The sequence below is a fragment of the Ascaphus truei genome, chromosome 22 (genome assembly GCF_040206685.1).
Source record: "Ascaphus truei isolate aAscTru1 chromosome 22, aAscTru1.hap1, whole genome shotgun sequence".
Lineage (NCBI taxonomy): Eukaryota > Metazoa > Chordata > Amphibia > Anura > Ascaphidae > Ascaphus > Ascaphus truei.
The window spans coordinates 7,445,850-7,465,079 of record NC_134504.1 but is presented as its reverse complement, the minus strand read 5'-3'; the positions used below and the strand labels follow the sequence as shown (position 1 = coordinate 7,465,079).

At 43.9% G+C, this 19,230-nt stretch overlaps 1 protein-coding gene across 2 annotated transcripts in view; it reads left to right on the top strand.

The window, feature by feature from the left end:
• Positions 1-16,194: 16,194 nt before the first annotated feature.
• Positions 16,195-19,230, top strand: part of HLF (HLF transcription factor, PAR bZIP family member) — a 35,688-nt gene continuing 32,652 nt past the window's right edge. For both annotated transcript variants that reach the window (XM_075579853.1, XM_075579852.1), the window contains exon 1: positions 16,195-16,492. In XM_075579853.1, coding sequence (XP_075435968.1) covers positions 16,378-16,492 — 115 coding nt within the window. In that variant the 5' untranslated portion in view covers positions 16,195-16,377. The remainder of the gene's footprint in view (positions 16,493-19,230) is intronic.

Genomic DNA, 19,230 nt, shown 5'->3' with positions numbered 1-19,230 from the left:
TCACTTACCTCCCTCCCCGGCGGGGGGGCAGGCAGCCTCCGGAAGGACCCCCTTCCTCCTGCAGATGCCCCCGGTAAGATGGCGGCGCACAGCGGACAGGCGGGGGGTGGTATTCAGTCAGGAGAGGGGGGGGGTTAGTAAGGAGAGAGGGGGGGGGAGGGAGTCAGGAGAGAGGGGGGGAGAGAGGGAGTCAGGAGAGGGGGGGGGAGGGAGTCAGGAGATAGGGGGGGAGAGAGGGAGTCAAGAGAGAGAGGGGTGGAGGGAGTCAGGAGAGAAGGGGGGGGGAAGCCTGAACAGATGTGAAGAGGGGGGGGAAGGGAGTTGAGAGGGAGGATGTGGGAGGCAGAACATTACATCACGGGCAACGCCGGGTATATCAGCCATCAGCCAGTAATATATAAAATCGAAAGGTTGGTACTAGCTGCGGTGAATCTGATTGGTCCGTGGCCACCCCGACTCTCATTGGCCAAGAGGTACGCCCCACTGTGACACACCTCCCACACGACTCTCATTGGCCAAAAGTTACAGTGACATCACTGACACACACCTACTTCACTCTCACACACTTGCACTGACAGCATACCCCCACAGAACCCATGCGGAGTCCTTGGTAAGTTTACAACACACACACACACACACTCACACACTCACTGTCATCCCACACATATAGTCACTGTCATCCCACAACTCACAGTCATGCTGTCACCCCTGTGTTACACACTGCTTACTCCCCTGTAGCTAACACTCATGCTTACTCCCCTGTAGCTAACACTCATGCTTACTCCCCTGTAGCTAACACTCATGCTTACTCCCCTGTGCACATGGCCGGACAAACGCACACGCACGACGACACTACCACGCACGATGAACACTCCCTGTAGCCTTGCACTCTACCTTTATGCCTTACCAAAAACACATATATTACAATAAATATATATTAAAATAATGGCGTGCGCAGTTTTAATTTCGATCACACAAATGGCCGCACGTACCTTCACCTACGCACTCTTTATTAACTTTCTAAAATGGCCGCCACACCAACTTACAACTTGTACCTTACATTGACCCGTTCCCTCCCCGGCGCTCAGTCACCTCCCTCCCCAGCGCTCACTTCCCTCCCCGGCGGGGGGACAGGCAGTGGGCAGGCAGCCTGCAGCTGCCTCGCAGTGCCGAGTGCCTAAGATGGCGGCGCCCGGAAGGAGAGCTGACATATCTGTGTGTGTGTGTCACTGTGTGTGTGTGTCACTGTATGTGTGTGTGGGGGACACTGTGTGTGTGTCAGACACTGTAGGGTGGGTACCGGAGCTGCGCATGGGGGGGGGAGGAGCGGAGAGAGAGGGGGGAGCGGAGAAACATACAGGGGGAGTGGAGAGGAGGGACCCGGAATATTTTAAGCAACCCCTCCTCCTGTCCACTGTCCCCCCCTCCTGTCCACTGTCCCCCCCCTCCTGTCCACTGCACCCCCCTCCTGTCCACTGTCCCCCCCCCTCCTGTCCACTGCCCCCCCCCCTCCGGTCTACTGCCCCCCCTCCTGTCCACTGTCCCCCCTCTCCTGTCCACTGTCCCCCCCTCCTGTCCACTGTCCCCCCCTCCTGTCCACTGTCACCCCCCTCCTGTCCACTGTTGCCCCCCTCCTGTCCACCCCCCTGCTGTCCACTGCCCCCCCCTCTCCTGTCCACTGTCCCCCCCCTCCTGTCCACTGTCCCCCCCCTCCTGTCCACTGTCCCCCCCCTCCTGTCCACTGTCCACTGTCCCCCCCCCTCCTGTCCACTGTCCCCCCCTCCTGTCCACTGCCCCCCCCTCCTGTCCACTGTCCCCCCCCCTCCTGTCCACTGCCCCCCTCTCTCCTGTCCACTGCCCCCCCCCCCCTCCTGTCCACTGTCCCCCCTCCCCCCCCTCCTAGCGGGAAATTTAACTCATGGGCAACGCCGGCTCTCTCCGCTAGTATATATATAAATAATGAAATATTACTGTGTGCTCATTTGCAGGTCTGCAACCAAGGGTTTCTGGGAAATGACATACAAATGAGCACACAGTGCCACCTTTTGCTTCAAATCCATGTTCACATGGACCCCTATAAGCTTATGCTTGCTGCATTGCACAGCTTTCAGCACAGCCTGGGTTAAAGCTGCAGTTCAGGCTCCCTTTTTTTTAATTTATTTTTTTTAGTTTTTTTTTTAACTTCAATAGTTTCATGTGGGCAATCTCTACTTACCTAAAAAAAAAAACTGCATAGCTGCCGGTCAATTCGTTCTCCGTCTATTGATCGGCAAAGTTTGGCGACATCTTTAAATATGGGGAATGTAAATCGTTGCTATAGGAACAAGCATGCTTGTTAAAATAGAATACAAGAAAATTGGTCTTTCAAAGTTGTTTTTTTTAAAACAGAAAATGCTAAAAGTATTTTTTCTTACTACAGAACTGATTTATTAAAAAAAAAAAACACATATGCAGGATATTGCCTGAACGGCAGCTTTAATATGTACAGCCTGTAACCCTTCTCACAGACAGTGAAAACAAAGAAAAACCTGGCGCCAAAAGTTCATTGGATAATCCTGTACTCCTCAGGGGATCAGCACACTTGCTTGACAGGCCATATAGGGGAAAAAACACAAACAGACACAGATCATAGTGCAACACTGTAGGGTTAAAACAGGTCTACACTAATACACACACTGCACATATAACATAGAGACTCCTAGTGACTATAAAAACTATTTATTAAATAAAAAGAACTATGCCATAAATGGTTTGGACAAATGAGAACACCGCTGGTCATCCAGATATGAAAAATCAGAGCCCTACCAGCGGTGTTCTCATTTGTCCAAACCATTTATGGCATAGTTCTTTTTATTTAATAAATAGTTTTTATAGTCACTAGGAGTCTCTATGTTATATGTGCAGTGTGTGTATTAGTGTAGACCTGTTTTAACCCTACAGTGTTGCACTATGATCTGTGTCTGTTTGTGTTTTTTCCCCTATATGGCCTGTCAAGCAAGTGTGCTGATCCCCTGAGGAGTACAGGATTATCCAATGAACTTTTGGCGCCAGGTTTTTCTTTGTTTTCACTTTCACTTTCTCTGTCAGTACTGACAGTATTACTAGGCAGCCTTTATATATATATATTTTGCAATTGTCACACTGGTGTTTTAGTCTTTAGCGCTTGTGCACATTTTTTCTTTTTCACATTCCTTCTCACAGACAGCTGTTTCAACCTTTTGGGTCTTATATATATTGATATTTGTTTTTACGTTCACTCTGTAAACATGTGTATCGGTAATTTTTATGTCGTTTTAAACACAATAAAACACGTGACAAAAAAAAAAGAAAAAAAATTGATTGTAAAATGAATCATTATCTGCAGATGCAACGTAAAAAAAAAGTTCTGTTTTTCACACCAACAACTTTGTCACCAAAACCCACCAATATTTGCCTCCGCACAATATTTGCTCATTAACTTTCTTAATCAAGTACCTCAAAATGGCTTAATTTAAAATAGGAATCTTTCATTTAGCAGAACTAATTGATTTGGAATGTTATGATAGCAGCTAATTAATTCTGACAGCCAGATATTGAGTTCCTTAAGTACATCCCAATTAAATAGAGGATTTAACCACGTCAGGGCTGAGATCTAGAGAGACCCTCCACGGGTTTGAAATGAGTGTATAGATGTTAGAAATAATGTAAGGCCCCCAGTCCGTGTGTTGTGACGCCGTCTCCCACGTGTTCGAGACCAGCTCAGCTGCATTTGCTGGAATGGAGAAGAGAAGCTGTCTCAAGGAAGCAATCCTGCTGAATGCACCTATATCTTTTTACATGTTCCCATCTTCCTTCCCCAAAAACAAACACTGACACATATAGAACGCCACACTGTATATGGGGTATAATGGCCACAGCTTTTATTGAACTCCAACATATATAACCATTATATATATATATATATATATATTTATATCTATATCTATATATATATATATATATATATATATATATATATATATATATATATATATATATATATATATATATATATATACTGTGTATATATATACACATACTGTATATATATATATACATACTGTATATATATATATATATATATATATATATATATATATATATATATATATATATATATATATATATATATATATATATATATATATAACACAACAGAAAGAAAAAATGGCGCCAACCTAAACCACTATATGAATAAACACATAAAATGATGAAAAAAAAACCTATGCTATACAAAGTGGAAAAAATTAATAATACATAAACAATGCAAAAAAAAAAATATTTAAAAATATGAATAAAAATAACAGATGAAAAGTCCAGAAAAAGAAATGTATAAATAAAAAATACAAATCCTAAAAAATGTAAATAAAAAATACAAATCCTAAAAAATGCTCCAATTGCTATCCAAAAGAGTCTCTGCAGCCCGAATGAAGGGACACCACTTCCTTGGAGATATCTATAGAAACACAGAAAAAAACAGGCGCACTCATAGCGTAAAAAGGTATAACAATAAATTTATGGAGTCAAGGATTTAAAAATGCACACTCACAAACACAGCTTAATAAAAAAGCATTTTTGAGTAAAACTCAGCCAGCCAGACGCAGGAACCCGGTAACGGATAACTTCAGTGTAGTGTCCGGTGTAGATACACTGCAGCAGCCTCTGTGAACGCCTCCGGAGCCCGGGGAGCACGAGGAACGCCGCCTTCCTCTCAGTCCGGTGTCACATAGTGAGTACTCAGCGCCAGGTACCGCGAGAACTCAGTGACGTCCGAGGATTCGACCGGAATTAGTTCCCATGAAAACAACGGGTGGACGGCTGAGATAAGTGCTTCCAAAGAAGCAATAAATGCTGTAGCAAGCCAGTGAGTGGAAATATAATAAAACTGGGCAGTACACCTCCACAAAACACTCACTACGCGTTTCGTCTCAAAGAGACTTCATCAGGAGTTAACAGCATAGGTGTGGACCGTAGTATTATAGTAAGATGAACCAATCAGGACACAGAAGACTACTAATTGCTAATTAAGTACAGGAGGTCAATGTAGGGATAATATTAACCCCTATATGTTCCAGAACACATATAGGCAAAATGAGCCAGCAATACTAGAGAAAATGACCAAATAAACAGATACATATAATAACATACACTTTAACAAATTAAATAAAATACATTTAGGTACTACAGCAAAATATAATATAGCATGATATAACATAATATAACACCATTGGCAGAATCATATAGTAATATAATAAACAGATGCTAGTAGAGAAATGACATTACTCCAAATCATTGGGGTCAATGGATCTCCACTAGATGGTACACATACAGAGATAATGATATTAATATAAAGATTCAGAGAAACCAAAGTACAAATGACAACAGAGTGGAAAAGGGGGGGGGGGGGAGGAGGGGGAGGAAAAGTGATATTGGGGGGGGGGGGAAGAAAAAGAAAAAAGAGGGATAAAAATGGGTAGGGAACAGTGGGAAAGGGGCAAGGAAGGGGGAGTAAAAAATGTGTGTGGACAAAAAAAAAGGGGGGGGGGAAGAATGGACGGAGAAGGATTTTGGATCAATGGTGGTCACGCCTGCGTCTGGCTGGCTGAGTTTTTACTCAAAAATGCTTTTTATTAAGCTGTGTTTGTGAGTGCATTTTTAAATCCTTGACTCCATAAATTTATTGTTATACCTTTTACGCTATGAGTGCGCCTGTTTTTTCTGTGTAGATATATATATATGTATAACTCATAGACTGAACCGTGCCACACTGCTCGTGGCAAGGGAAGGCCTTAAATTAGTCTCACCACCCCACCAACACCTAGGACTGATTGGGCCACCTGTGCTGAAGCAGGGACTGATTGGGCCACCTGTGCTGAAGCAGGGACTGATTGGGCCACCTGTGCTGAAGCAGGGACTGTTTGGGCCACCTGTGCTGAAGCTGGGATATCTTGAAAAACTGCCCTGTTTGGGGGGGGGGGGGGCTGAGGACTGAAGTTGAGCGACCCTGAACTAAGCGGGCGATCAGGTCATTTTTGGGGCCAAAATTCCCTATTGCCGTCAATGAGATTAGCCCCTAAGTCTTTTTAAAGAAGCCTGTTATGTTGGCACATTTCTTGAGTCCGGTAAGTTGGTGCCCCCTCCCATCCATTTCCATCGCTGACTCCTAGAGTTGTAAGTGAACGGTTAGAAAGCCGGACACAAAAAACTTTTAGTAGCGAAAGTATTTCTTGAAAAGCCAGGTTTATTGGCAATCCAACCTGGCTGTGCTGATAAAGCTGTGTAATGCGGTGTAGGGGTTCCAAGTTAAAATAGACAAGAAGCAAAAGGTGACACACTGTGTCCTCATTTGCATGTCATTACCCAGAATGCCCGGCAGCAGTGGAAGCACTGCATGCTAAGAGATAATGGGGAAAGGCAGGGCTGCAGACTTATCTGAGACATATGAATGTGCTCACTGTGGTGGTAGGACCAATGTGGCTCGGATATTAACGGTTCAAACCAGCCATTGCCCCCTATCCGTATAGATGGATACACAGGATTTCCCCTGTATATCCATCTTATTCTGGTTAAGATGACCACAATGTACTGTAATGATGCATATGTGAGCCTGTATTCAATATAAATGGTGGTGCACGTGTTTCTGTGTGCCCTTTGTGAGCCAGGCTGGAGATTCACTTACTTCAGCCTGCACACAAAGGAATCCGGGCATGTCTTACACAAGGGGGCGAGGTGCAGTGCTTGGGAACATTGTGTGAGTGGGGGTGGGGGCGACACTCAGGTCTGGGAGGCATTGGCTTGCTGAGCCTTTGTTCATCCCTGACACCGAGGTGCCTATCTCCGCGGGAGGTACCTGGCCGGCTGTGGGGACTGTTGCTGGGTATGAGCCCCGTAGGCGCCGTTCCCATTGGCCAGTTTGAAATCCCTGCTCTCCTTTAGCACACACACAGTCACCACCCTTGGCCTGGGTTGGTCCATCACAGCCCTCCCTCTGTGATTGTCCAGCGCTGTGATTGGTTGGCACTCCGTCCTCCATGCTTTTCCATGAAGATGGGGAAAGTATGTAAAGAGTGGGCGATCTGAGACCCCCAGTTGTTCCTGGAGTTAGCGTGTAAGCTGACTAAGCGGTGTGCTCGGAGGCCGTGCCGGGCACACCCCAGAACGCGGTTCAGCACCAATCAGAGCTGGACATCCAAAGTTGATCTTGCTGAAATATCATCCCAAAGGTCATGGGGGGACCTTACCCCTGCAGAACGGGGCAGCTGCTCTGGGTTAGCCTTGCAATGTGTTGTCCAGCACCTAGGCAGCTAGCATTCTTCCGGCAATCGCTACTTTGTTGCGTTTGATCTATTTTCTGTGACTGTGTTGTTGCCCGTTTGCACCGGCCACAATAAAACAGCTTTATTGAACTCCGTCCTGTCTGGTGCTATGATCCTGGTTGAAATTGTCCTGGTCTCCCGTGACACTCAAGTATTTCTATTTAAAATTGCAACAAAACTCATGAAAATAAACAGGATAGGAAGATGAGATTAGTTAGTATAAGGCCTCGGGCATGGTCAGCGCTTATGCGCTTATGCGCTGACCCGTGCTGAGGCGCGCTGCTGCTCGGCACTGAGCCCCTGCAGCCGCAATGAGAGCGGCTTTAGCAGGGGCTCGCTAACGCTTCCGCAAGCGTGCGGAAGGGTGTCTTACCAAAATGTTACATTTTCGCGCTCATGGGAGCGCAGGGCCGGTCACGTGAGCAGTTCGCCCAATGAGGGCGAACCAGCTCCGTGACGTCACTGGGCCCGCCCCCCGACACGCCCCCGGACGGCGCGCTAACCAAGGCCAGGGAAAGCACCGCTTTCCCTCAGCCTCAGCGCGCCTCCGCACGGGCTGAGTCACCATGGACTCGGCCTAAGTCTTTGCAGTAAGTAGGAATTCGGAATCTCGGCAGATGACAGCAAACGTACAGAAAGCACCAGTGGATTTAATAATTAGCACTTATTCTTAATATGCACATAAACACTGCAAACCCTGTGAACAAACTGTTCAACAGCTCCCAACATATATCTTTATATTCGCACCTAATCGTTTTTCACATAATACTTCACCAGCCTTTTCAACAAGCTGTGAATGTACTGTATACACTACAGGTTTCATATACATGTTATTCACCCAAATTCCTTGGTGAAAAAGTAATGATCCCGTGGGTGGGTTGTTGTGTTTGATTAGTCTTTTCCTTCTATACTGTACGTCAGCGAATATGACAAAGGCGTAAGGATAATTGAGCATCTTTATTAGAGCAGATCTGATTCGCTCGCACTGGCTAATAAGTGAAGGAGAAGATTCATGCAAGGCTGCAGCATCGGAGATAGATGCACAAACAAGACATTACAGTACAGTAGACCCTTATTCTGTAAGGTGTGATAAACGCAGGTGCGATTACCTGAAAAGCCCCATTAGAGTCAATGGGACATTTCAAGCGATAGCGCGTCACCTGCACGTATCATAAGGTAAAGAATAACGGCCGTAGTCTGGAATTCTTTTCTTAATCCAATATCCAGGGCAATATCTTCTGGTGATGGCCTGACTGCAGATCAGTGAAACAAGCAGCTGATGTTGGGTTTGGGAAGTTGTTTATGGGAATCCTAAATCCTAACATTTTTACTACATACAGGCACACGCATTGCCAGAGGTCCAACGGGGGCGTAGCAGGTACATCATGGGGAAATGCTCGTTTTCCAGGGGCCAATCGTACACATTCGGGTTCAAGTCTTACCTAATTGCGGTTGTGACGGTGGGGGGTCCTGGGACCAGCCCGGCCCCTGCCTGTCCTTTCCTGGGGCTCGAGAGCAACAAAACCGTGTATAAGCTCTAAGAGCACGTGTGATATGTGCCAGGCAGGGCAAAAATCAATATTAAATGATAAATGGAGTTGACACCGGGATGAAGGGTTAAAGGACTGAAATAGTATGACGAGCGCTAGGTAACGGGTTAAGCAAGAGAGGGCTATGTGCATTGAGGATCAAGAGGTACTTACTCAGTCCCAAGCCCTGGCCAAGTCGTGCCCGGTGTGGAGTCCACGCGACTCACCAGATCACCGCTCTGCTCACCTCCCTTCCAGCTCCAGTCCTGACGCTGTGACTGTGGAAGTGTCTCTCTCTCTGTGTCTGTGGCTGCATCCGCACCCGGTGGTGAACGCTGATCCTGTCACGTGACAGCAGAGAAGGGGAAGGATCGATGGTCCATCCGCTCCAAAAAAGGTAAGAACTCACCAGCAGAGAAGTTAAAAACACTAATTTATTAAACTACATAAAACAAAAGTAACAAACAGCACAAACAATCTCTCCCACGCGTTTCACGCCTACTAGTGAAACGCGTGGGAGAGATTGTTTCTGCTGTTTGTGACTTTGGTTTTATGTAGTTTAATAAATTAGTGCTTTTAACTTCTCTGCTGGTGAGTTCTTACCTTTTTTGGAGCGGATGGACCATCGATCCTTCCCCTTCTTGGCTTTCCTGGGGCTCATCTGGCTCAGAATCATCCCGGAGCTACCTTGTATAACGTGTCGGGTAGCCCTTTGCATTCTCTGTCCCTGTAATTCTGTATTCCTGTGTGTTATAAATGTACCTAAGTATAAAAATGTGGTTGTGCGCACTATAACGCATAGTCCGGAGAACTGGCTCCTGCTGGGACTGGAGGGGGAGGCAGGGTTGCCACCACTCTGGGTTTGACCCGGAGACTACCTCCAGGCTACGGGTTTAGCCTGTTAATCTCCGGGTGGCTGTGGTGTGTGGCGGTGACTCCCGGCATTCTTCTGCATCTCCCCCTACAACTCCCCGTGAGCATGGCTGCGCGGTCGTCAAATGATGACCAGTTGCCATGACAACAGAACGCTATGTGATGTCACCGCCTCACGCGATGCCCGTTGCCATGGAAATGGGGCACTACATGACGTCCCGGTGCTACGTGGCATCGCGTTGCCATGACAACTTGATGCAGCGTGCCGCCAATGTATTTGGCAGGTGGAGGGGGTTGTATGTATTTAGGGGGTTGGGGGTTGTATGTATTTTGGGGGTTGTATGTATTTGTGGGGGTGCAGTATGTATTTGGAGGGTGACTTGTGTATTTGGGTGGTGGAGGGGTTTGCATGTATTTATTTGGGGGGTGGGGGGTTGTATGTATTGGGGGGGAATGTTTGAGGAGAGGGGATTGAGGGATAGTGAGTTAATTGAGGGGGCATACGAGAGGGGGTAAGAATAAGACGGGGAGAAATAGAGGAGGCTCCCGAGGTGTGAAATGGGGGGGGGGGGGCTCGCAAGACCACCGACATAGGGGGGCACTCGTAACACTAGTCTGAGCCACGGGAAATCTGTCTGTGGCCGTGCTGTGCCGTGGCTGTGCTTGTTGGGTCCGGCTCGTATAAATACCCTTTATTTAACTGCTTTGTCCTTTTCTGGGGCCTTAATCGCTGTGTGATACAATGTATCCCACGTAAACTGTCAACTCGGGGTGTTTTCTGTGCGTCTCCCTGATTTGGTCTCGGCCTCACTGACTCACTCACTTCTTAAAGACTTTTTAATGAAGTCTTACTGATACAAAAATAGCCGTTACCATTACAATTCCACATTTTGGACCAGGACCTGTCAACTTTCAACGATTTTCACTCCTTGGAGGTTGACAGCACTGCTTTAAAGAATCCGGTCCTCCCTCTGCTTCCCACCCATCTTAAAATAAGCACTGGAACCTGGTTCAATTCCCGGTGTCGGCTGCTTGTGACCTGGGGCGAGTCACTTTATCTCCCTGTGCCTCAGGCGCCAAAACACATAGACTGTAAGCTCTACGGGGCAGGGACCTGTGCCTGCAAAATGTCTATGTACAGTGCTGTGTGCACTGTCCGTGCTATAAAAACGTGGGGGTTAAAAAAAAAAAAACTAATATGGGGAATTGCTGCTATAAGCGTATTAGGATAACAACGCACGAAGCAAAAAGTTAGGCAGCAGGGTTTGGAACTGAAACTCTGAATTGTTTTTATTCAAAAGAAAAAATATCGCTTGTGAGCACATTCACGTCTCAGACAGGTCAACCCCTCCCCCCCCCCATCCCCTCACCCCCCCCATCCCCTCACCCCCCTCCCCAGCTCAGATTCTCAGGATATCCAAGCTTCAGCGCAGGTGGCTCAATCAGTGTCTCCCTGCTTCAGCACAGGTGGCTCAATCAGCAGGCATAGTCCAAGACTGGGCCACCTCTGCTGAAGCTGGGATATCCTTAAAACCTGTCCTGTTGAGGACTGGAGTTGAAAACCTGCCTTAGGTGATTTTGCAGCCAAGAAAAGTTGATTAGGAAGCCCCCGACTCCTCTCTGCGACTTTAATCTGCATCCACTGTATAAATGCTGTAATCGGCTAAAGATTTGCCGACACTTTTCGGGACCGCACCGCGCGCTCGGTACACAGAGATTTCAATAACAATAGGTTTCTTTAAAGCCCCGCTCAAGTACCCATTTCTTCTGCTGTTGATGGCACACAGCAGAGAGCCACGTTTTCAAAAGCTTAATAACGATTAGTAATGCCCTCTGAAGACTTTCAGCTGCTTTTTCCGCGCGCCTGCGTCGGAGCAAACAGAACCATAGGAAATCGCGGCGGCAACCGCGCGGTCGTCTCTTTTCACGTTACTGCCCTGCTGGATTCTATAGGAAAGCCATGGAAACAGCATTACACAGCGGCGAGCCTCTTCACACACAACAAGTTGTAATATACAGCTGACTTTGCACTGAACGTCAATGTAACGGATGCAATAGAAGCTTCTTTTTAATTAGCTTTTCCGTGGCATATTAATAAGAAACAGTGCGGCACAAAGAAGGAAGTGGGTAAGGATCGTTTAACAAAAACAAGGTCAACTACTTACTATCATCCGAATCTCGCATCCTAGTTACATGCACACAACAAAAACCCCAAATGCAACATCCAAATAACAAAGTATATAGTTAAATACTTATCTGTGTGTCTTCTCATAAGTATGGGTCGTTTAGTTTAGAGAATTTTCACAGGTAGTGTTAGGACCTGCGCAGTGGTTATGCCGTGACGTGGCTGCATACTGGTCATGCCGTGGTGTGGCTGCATACTGGTCATGCCGTGACGTGGCTGCATACTGGTCATGCCGTGACGTGGCTGCATACTGGTCATGCCGTGACGTGGCTGCATACTGGTCATGCCGTGACGTGGCTGCATACTGGTCATGCCGTGACGTGGCTGCATACTGGTCATGCCGTGACGTGGCTGCATACTGGTCATGCCGTAACGTGGCTGCATACTGGTCATGCCGTAACGTGGCTGCATACTGGTCATGCCGTGACGTGGCTGCATACTGGTCATGCCGTGACGTGGCTGCATACTGGTCATGCCGTGACGTGGCTGCAGGCTTATAACGCTTTGGCCAAAGAGATTAACCAAATGACCTTACTTATGAGAAGACAAACGGATAAGTATTTAACTACAGGCCTACCCCGCATTAACGTACGCATATATACATACATACCCCGCATTAACGTACGCAATGCGACCGGAGCATGTATGTAAAGCGAAAATGTACTTAAAGTGAAGCACTACCTTTTCCCACTTATCCATGCATGTACTGTACTGCAATCGTCATATATGTGCATAACTGATGTAAATAACGCATTTGTAACAGGCTCTATAGTCTCCCCGCTTGCGCACAGCTTCGGCACAGGTAGGGAGCCGGTATTGCTGTTCAGGACGTGCTGACAGGCGCATGCGTGAGCTGCCGTTTTCCTATTGAGCGATATGTCCTTACTCGCGAGTGTACTTAAAGTGAGTGTCCTTAAACCGGGGTATGCCTGTACTGTATATGCTTTGTCATTTGGATGTTGCATTGGGCTTTTGTTTTTTGTTGTATACAGTACATTTAACCACAATCAATTATTTTGATGTGTGTGTGTGTGTGTGTGTGTGTGTGTGTGTGTGTGTGTGTGTGTGTGTGTGTGTGTGTGTGTGTGTGTGTGTGTGTGTGTGTGTGTGTGTGTGTGTGTGTGTGTGTGTGTGTGTGTGTGTTGGGCACTGGGTTCAGAGCTTGATTGATTGGGTGTGTCCTAGTTACACAGCAAATATATACGTCTATCAGATTTAATATTGTATAATTTCCATTATTGCGTTGTACAATAATCTAATATCGGTTTTAACTAACCATCCAGTCATAACGGATGTTGGAACAATTAAGTACCACTGTGGTGCCCCAGATTATCAAATAAACTGAAGGTTTTCATTGCGTAATATTTGAAAGACCATCCACGGTCCCCGTGTTCGTGCAAACCTTTTCACGCAGCCTCTTAAGAAACGGGTACATTCTTCCCATTAACATAATTTGCCAAACCATATTTGTTGGGGTGACTTCAACTGAACATCGAGTTGCCAACAGAATGGGTACAATATAACTAATTTGTAATGATATTTTAACATGTTAGGAGAAGAGACGGGCGAAACTGCCCAAATTCGTTTTTTCCCGGATTTTCGCCGATGTTACCCCCAAAATCCGAGTTTTCGGGCTGAAGTCCATAAGGATTTTTCTGCAAAAAACACCTCAAACAGCCGCTTCGGTGGATAAAGACCTTGTGTCCTGGAGGCCCCTGGGCGCTCTATCAATTATCAGTTTGTCTTTACAGAGCTCAGGGGTAAGACTCTTAAACAGCTTCACGAGTTTTACCTCAAAGTTCGTTGAGTCCACTGTTTCTGGAATGCCAACTGTTATTGTGTCTACTGGGTTCCCTAAGACCTATTGAGCAGTTGACATTGCCAGCATCTGTTTTCTTCTTCGGATATTGATTCTTGAACCATTGTATGTGCTTATGCTTGAATCATCTCCTCCATTCTACCTTCTAAGTGGTTTGTGGGGTCACTGTTAAATATGATTTCTTGTTTAATTTGGCGTAACGTTTTTTTGTTTTTTTTGTCGCTTTGAACAGATGGTTTCCTTTAGACATAAGAACAGTCTCTCCAAAGGACCTTGTGTTGTAGGCTGCCCGTCACGCTCACGCTCAGAGCTTGACCCAGAGTTTTTATTCGGGGGGCGCCATGTCGAGCAAAGAGTAGACATTATCTCTCTGTTTGAAAAATGGTGTTTATCCTTTCTTTGGGACATGGATAAAACCATTGTGAGCTTCAACCGGTGGCATTTTATTGCTGACAACCAGAGAGGTCCATGACTAATATTCCATCTCCAATCAAGCCTCCCATGCGGCCTACAATAAAATACTAGAAGCAGAGAGTATGCTAGGGAAATGAATACAAGTGCGTTTACCGAGTGTAGAGAGTGAGTGGAGGATAGTGAGTGCATGGTAGATCCTCACAGTTGTTGTTAATACAGTAAAATATGTCAAAGTTATGTTTTGTGAGGTCACACAGTAGGTTAGAACACAAGCAGACTAGGTAAGCCTACTACTCTTTGGGCCTCATGCAGAGAGCAGCGCTATTTGCAATCGCGCCATTTTTAGGAGAAAATCGCGCTAAAAACAGCTGAAAATGGCGAGTTAGGGAAAACGCGCCATTTTTTTTTCTATTTCAAAATTTCGCCGCGCGGCTGGCGAGAAACAACATCTCGCCAGTCTGAAAAATAGCCGAATTCAGAAAGGCGCGCTCGCCATCTAGCGGCTGTTTTTGGCGCGATTTTCGTCAATTTTCTCTGCCAACTAAAGTTGGCAAGAAACAGGAGCTCGCCAGCTATAGGGGAGAAAAAAAAAATGCGCGATTTTTTTCTTCCCCTTTCAGCTGCGCGAATCTCCTCCTTTACAATTCTCCACATGCAGTAATGCTAAAAATAGCGGATTTCGCCCATTTCTGCATATGGAGAATAAAACTCTCCATTAAAGCTACTTTTTCTTAAACTCTCCAATTTATTCTAACGCTGCTCTCTGCATAGGCCCCCTTTATCTGTAAAGAATTTCTGCAGTATGGACCTTGTTTTGTTAGCAGAACCGAAGTATTGTATTTTCTTCCTCTCCCCTGGAATGGAAACAAATCTAAGCAGTGGTTGTAGTGTGATGAGTATAACGAGTACCGAATTCCGCAACATTTTTATTTTTATACCCAGAGTACCAATACTTTGGTATTTACTGGATGGTGTCTATATCTTTCCAAAGTACCCGTGACCCACAGTTTTTACAGCTTTTTTTTTCAGTTGAAGGCGCGATCCAAGCAATATCCTACGTGTATTTTTTATTTAAATAAATCAGTTCTGTAGTATTAGATAATACTTACCTTTTTTTATTTTAAAATTCAACTCTTAATGCCATTTTTAAGGAGTTCCTTTGATTTCTGCAGCAGGCTTTAGCCGCCTCCCCAGCAGTGTAAGATCTTTGCAACACTATCCTATTTGTGATCAATTTGTTGCCAATATTCCCAGCAATTTGAGCGGCAAACTGTAACAATAGATAATGCTACCCTAGCAATAGAAGAATACATCGTAGCTGCTGAGTTACACTGACTGAACGATTGGTTTGAAACTGAAAGGCGGCCATTTAGTGAATCCTGGGAAAGAGGATGTTTCTGACGATCGTGCACGGGAGAACAAATCGATCGGCAGCTTAGGTAATTGGTTTTCAATACAAGTAATCAACGGCTGCATGTATTAAAACAAAAAACAAAAAAAAATACTTTTTTTTTTTTAAGATGCTTGGATTGCCTTAAAGCTGCAGTTCAGGCTCCCGATTTTTTTTTTTTTGAGTTTTTTTTTTTAACTTCAATAGTTTCATGTGGGCAATCTCTACTTACCTAAAAAAAACTGCATAGCTGCCGGTCAATCCGTTCTCCGTCTATTGATCGGCAAAGTTTGGCGACATCTTTAAATATGGGGAATGTAAATCGTTGCTATAGGAACAAGCATGCTTGTTTAAAATAAAATACAAGAAAATTGGTCTTTCAAAGTTGTTGTTTTTTTTTTTAAAACAGAAAATGCTAAAAGTATTTTTTCTTACTACAGAACTGATTTATTAAAAAAACCCACACATGCAGGATATTGCCTGAACTGCAGCTTTAATGGTCTGCATATCCACTGAGCCGGTTACTGCAACCTAGATATACCGGCATACGGTACTGTAAGTGGATCAGCATGGAAACCCTCCCAGCTATTCCTTTGGAATACTTAGGCGCGGGGAGGCGTGGCTGTGACATCACACTCAGCTGGTGCACAGTGCAGTACTGTACATGATCTGAAGCTCAGAGCCCAGCACAGTGAGTGCAGTGGGGAGAGCAGTAACAGCTGATCACTGAGCTGCACTGCACCTCTCCAGTACACAGTAAATCAATTCATACACATACATCTTCCTCCTTTCCCTGCCTCATCCAAAGGTGCAGCAGCTGCATAGGAGCCAAGATGGAGAAGATGGCAAGGGCTTTACCTTTAAATCCAACTTTTATACCTCCAACCTATGGAGTGCTCAAATCCCTATTGGAAAATCCTCTGAAACTGCCCCTGCACCATGAAGATGGTAAGATGACTTTAATTTCTATAGTAAAGCTCGGTTGTGTATGTATGATTTGCATTAACAAATGTGTGTGTTTTTTTTTTTGTTCTTTCATCTTAAAGCTTTGTTTTTTTGTGAATATTATAAATTCTTATTTTAGAATAAAATCTAATTAAAGATATGTATAGAAATTGCACAAATACATATGTATGGGTGTAGGTGTATCATATATATATATATATGATACACCTACACCCATACATATGTATTTGTGCAATTTCTATTATATACACACACACACACACACAAATATAAAAAGTTAATAGATGTGTGTACATATGCATGTATATCAAATATATCAAATATGTATATACTGAGTTAAGTTATTGTGAGTATAAAAAGTGACAAAAAACCTCCACAGCAAAGCAAATATGCAAATGTATATATACCTGTATATGTATGTATAAATGGACATGTTACTCTTGTGTTTCTGTTATAAGTTGAATTATTGTAAAGTTTATTTTCCATTGGAAATTCAGAAAAAAAATACTGATGTATTTAGTTTACAGCTGTTTTATTTATAGCTGCATGTGTTTTAAACTGTAGTGTTTGTTTTGATGCATATTCACAGATCTGGTAACACAATGACAATCTGAATCATCGAATAATGTTTTTTGGGGGGGGGTCTGCTCTGTATTATGGAGATTACGGCTGTTTTTCTGCCTTGAGAGGTGCCCTGTGTTTTTCTTATTATTTAATGGTGTTAGGTTATTTAAGGAGCAAAAATCTCCCTGGTCTTCCTGAGATATTACTAAGTACAGAATGGTTCAGTGGAAACGTATTTTTTTTTTGGAGTGGATTGAAGGATGAAAGGATTGCCAACAAATGCAGCGTACAGTACAAATACATGACTTATTTTAGTTGAATAAGTCTCATAATGAGATTAAACCAAACCTTGCTTTTAAGACCACCTGTTAACGTATGGATCTGTCCCATGGTATTTCCAAGTGAGTCACTGTGGTTATCAAAAGTGTTCTCTCAATAGTTCAAACGTTCAAGACGAGTCCTTAAAAACACCAATGGAAAGACTGTTTTCAACCCATTGCTTCACTAAATCAATTCTTATTTTTATTAGTAGTAATTTGCTTAAACAGCAATATTGAAAAGTCACCTTGAAATGGTATATACAGTATTGCAATGCAAAGTATGACTAAGTATATCAGGATATTTCCATTTGGTGTTCTAGTAGTTGTACATTTCAAGAAGAGACTGGTGAGGTTTCCATGTAAATTCAGAAAAAACTATTACACTGGTTCATTTTAAAGTATCACATATTGTTTTATTTATTTATTTTATTTTTATTTATAAAATATTTTACCAGGAAGTAATACATTGAGAGTTACCTCTCGTTTTCAAGTATGTCCTGGGCACAGAGTAAAACAAATAATACATGGTTACAAATACAGTTACATAAGTGAACAGGGTATACATTATATACAAGACATTGCGTGCACAGTTAAAGAAAATATATATTATGAGCGTATTAAACAGTTACAGACCAGGTTAAAATGTGAGACAACCACACACAGCTCCTGCACGCTCAGAACCCAAACCCACCACACCACATTGTGTCAAAAGGAGCGCTTCTGGGATTGGGACCCTACAACAAACCCCCCAGTGCTACGTCCAATCTGACACATTATACAGGTACATACTGATCTGTTTCCTTTTCATAAGTGAGGATCATTTAGTTACATTCTTTGGCCAAAGCATTTTTAGTTTGCAAACCACACCAAAGTAATCCCCCCTTTTGTAAGTCCTAACACTTCTGTACCTGCAAATGCGCTCTTAACCTGTCTAATGGAGGGGAAATGGTCTTAATAGACAGGTAATAGACACATATCGCCACCAGCCTACCACTCCCCAGAGGCGAAAGCTTCTACTAATGAAAGTATAAAGCCCCATAAACATCAGTAGGGTTCTGGGGGGGGGGGTGGAATCTAACCTCTATTTACCGCGTAATCCGCTGTATTTAACATTAAACAGATGTGGTTAGAGTGGCTTTATAATATTCAGCTGATGCTAAGGGAGTATAAGGGACGTGTTCAGGTTTGCGTGAGAATCGGCCTCAATTTTCCGTATCAGAAGTACAGCGAGTCTCACAGAACCTGCATGTGTTTGACACAGAATATTTTTACATCAAGAAGCCACTTTTATCAATGTTAACCACAGTATGAGGTCCTACTCGCTCTATGGTCCTTTGTAATAATAATATTATATATATATATATATATATATATATATATATATATATATATATAATTATTACTCACACTACGGTCCTTTGTAATAATAATAATATTATATATATATATATATATATATATATATATATATATATAATTACTCACACTACGGTCCTTTGTAATAATAATATTATATATATATATATATATATATAATTACTCACACTACGGTCCTTTGTAATAATATATATATATATATATATATATATATACATATATATAATTATTATTATTACTCACACTACGGTCCTTTGTAGCACCGCATACAGTCAGCACGATGTGTAAAATATTACAGGAATGAGGCGTTCCTGCCCCCAAGAGCTTACAATCTAATTTTCAGATGTAGATCAAGTGACTTGGCCAAGGTCACCAGGGGGGCTGACACTGGCACTCAAATCATTTCTCCCACTTCACAGGCAGTGTTCTTCCCACTTCCCCAGCCTTGTACTAGTGTAA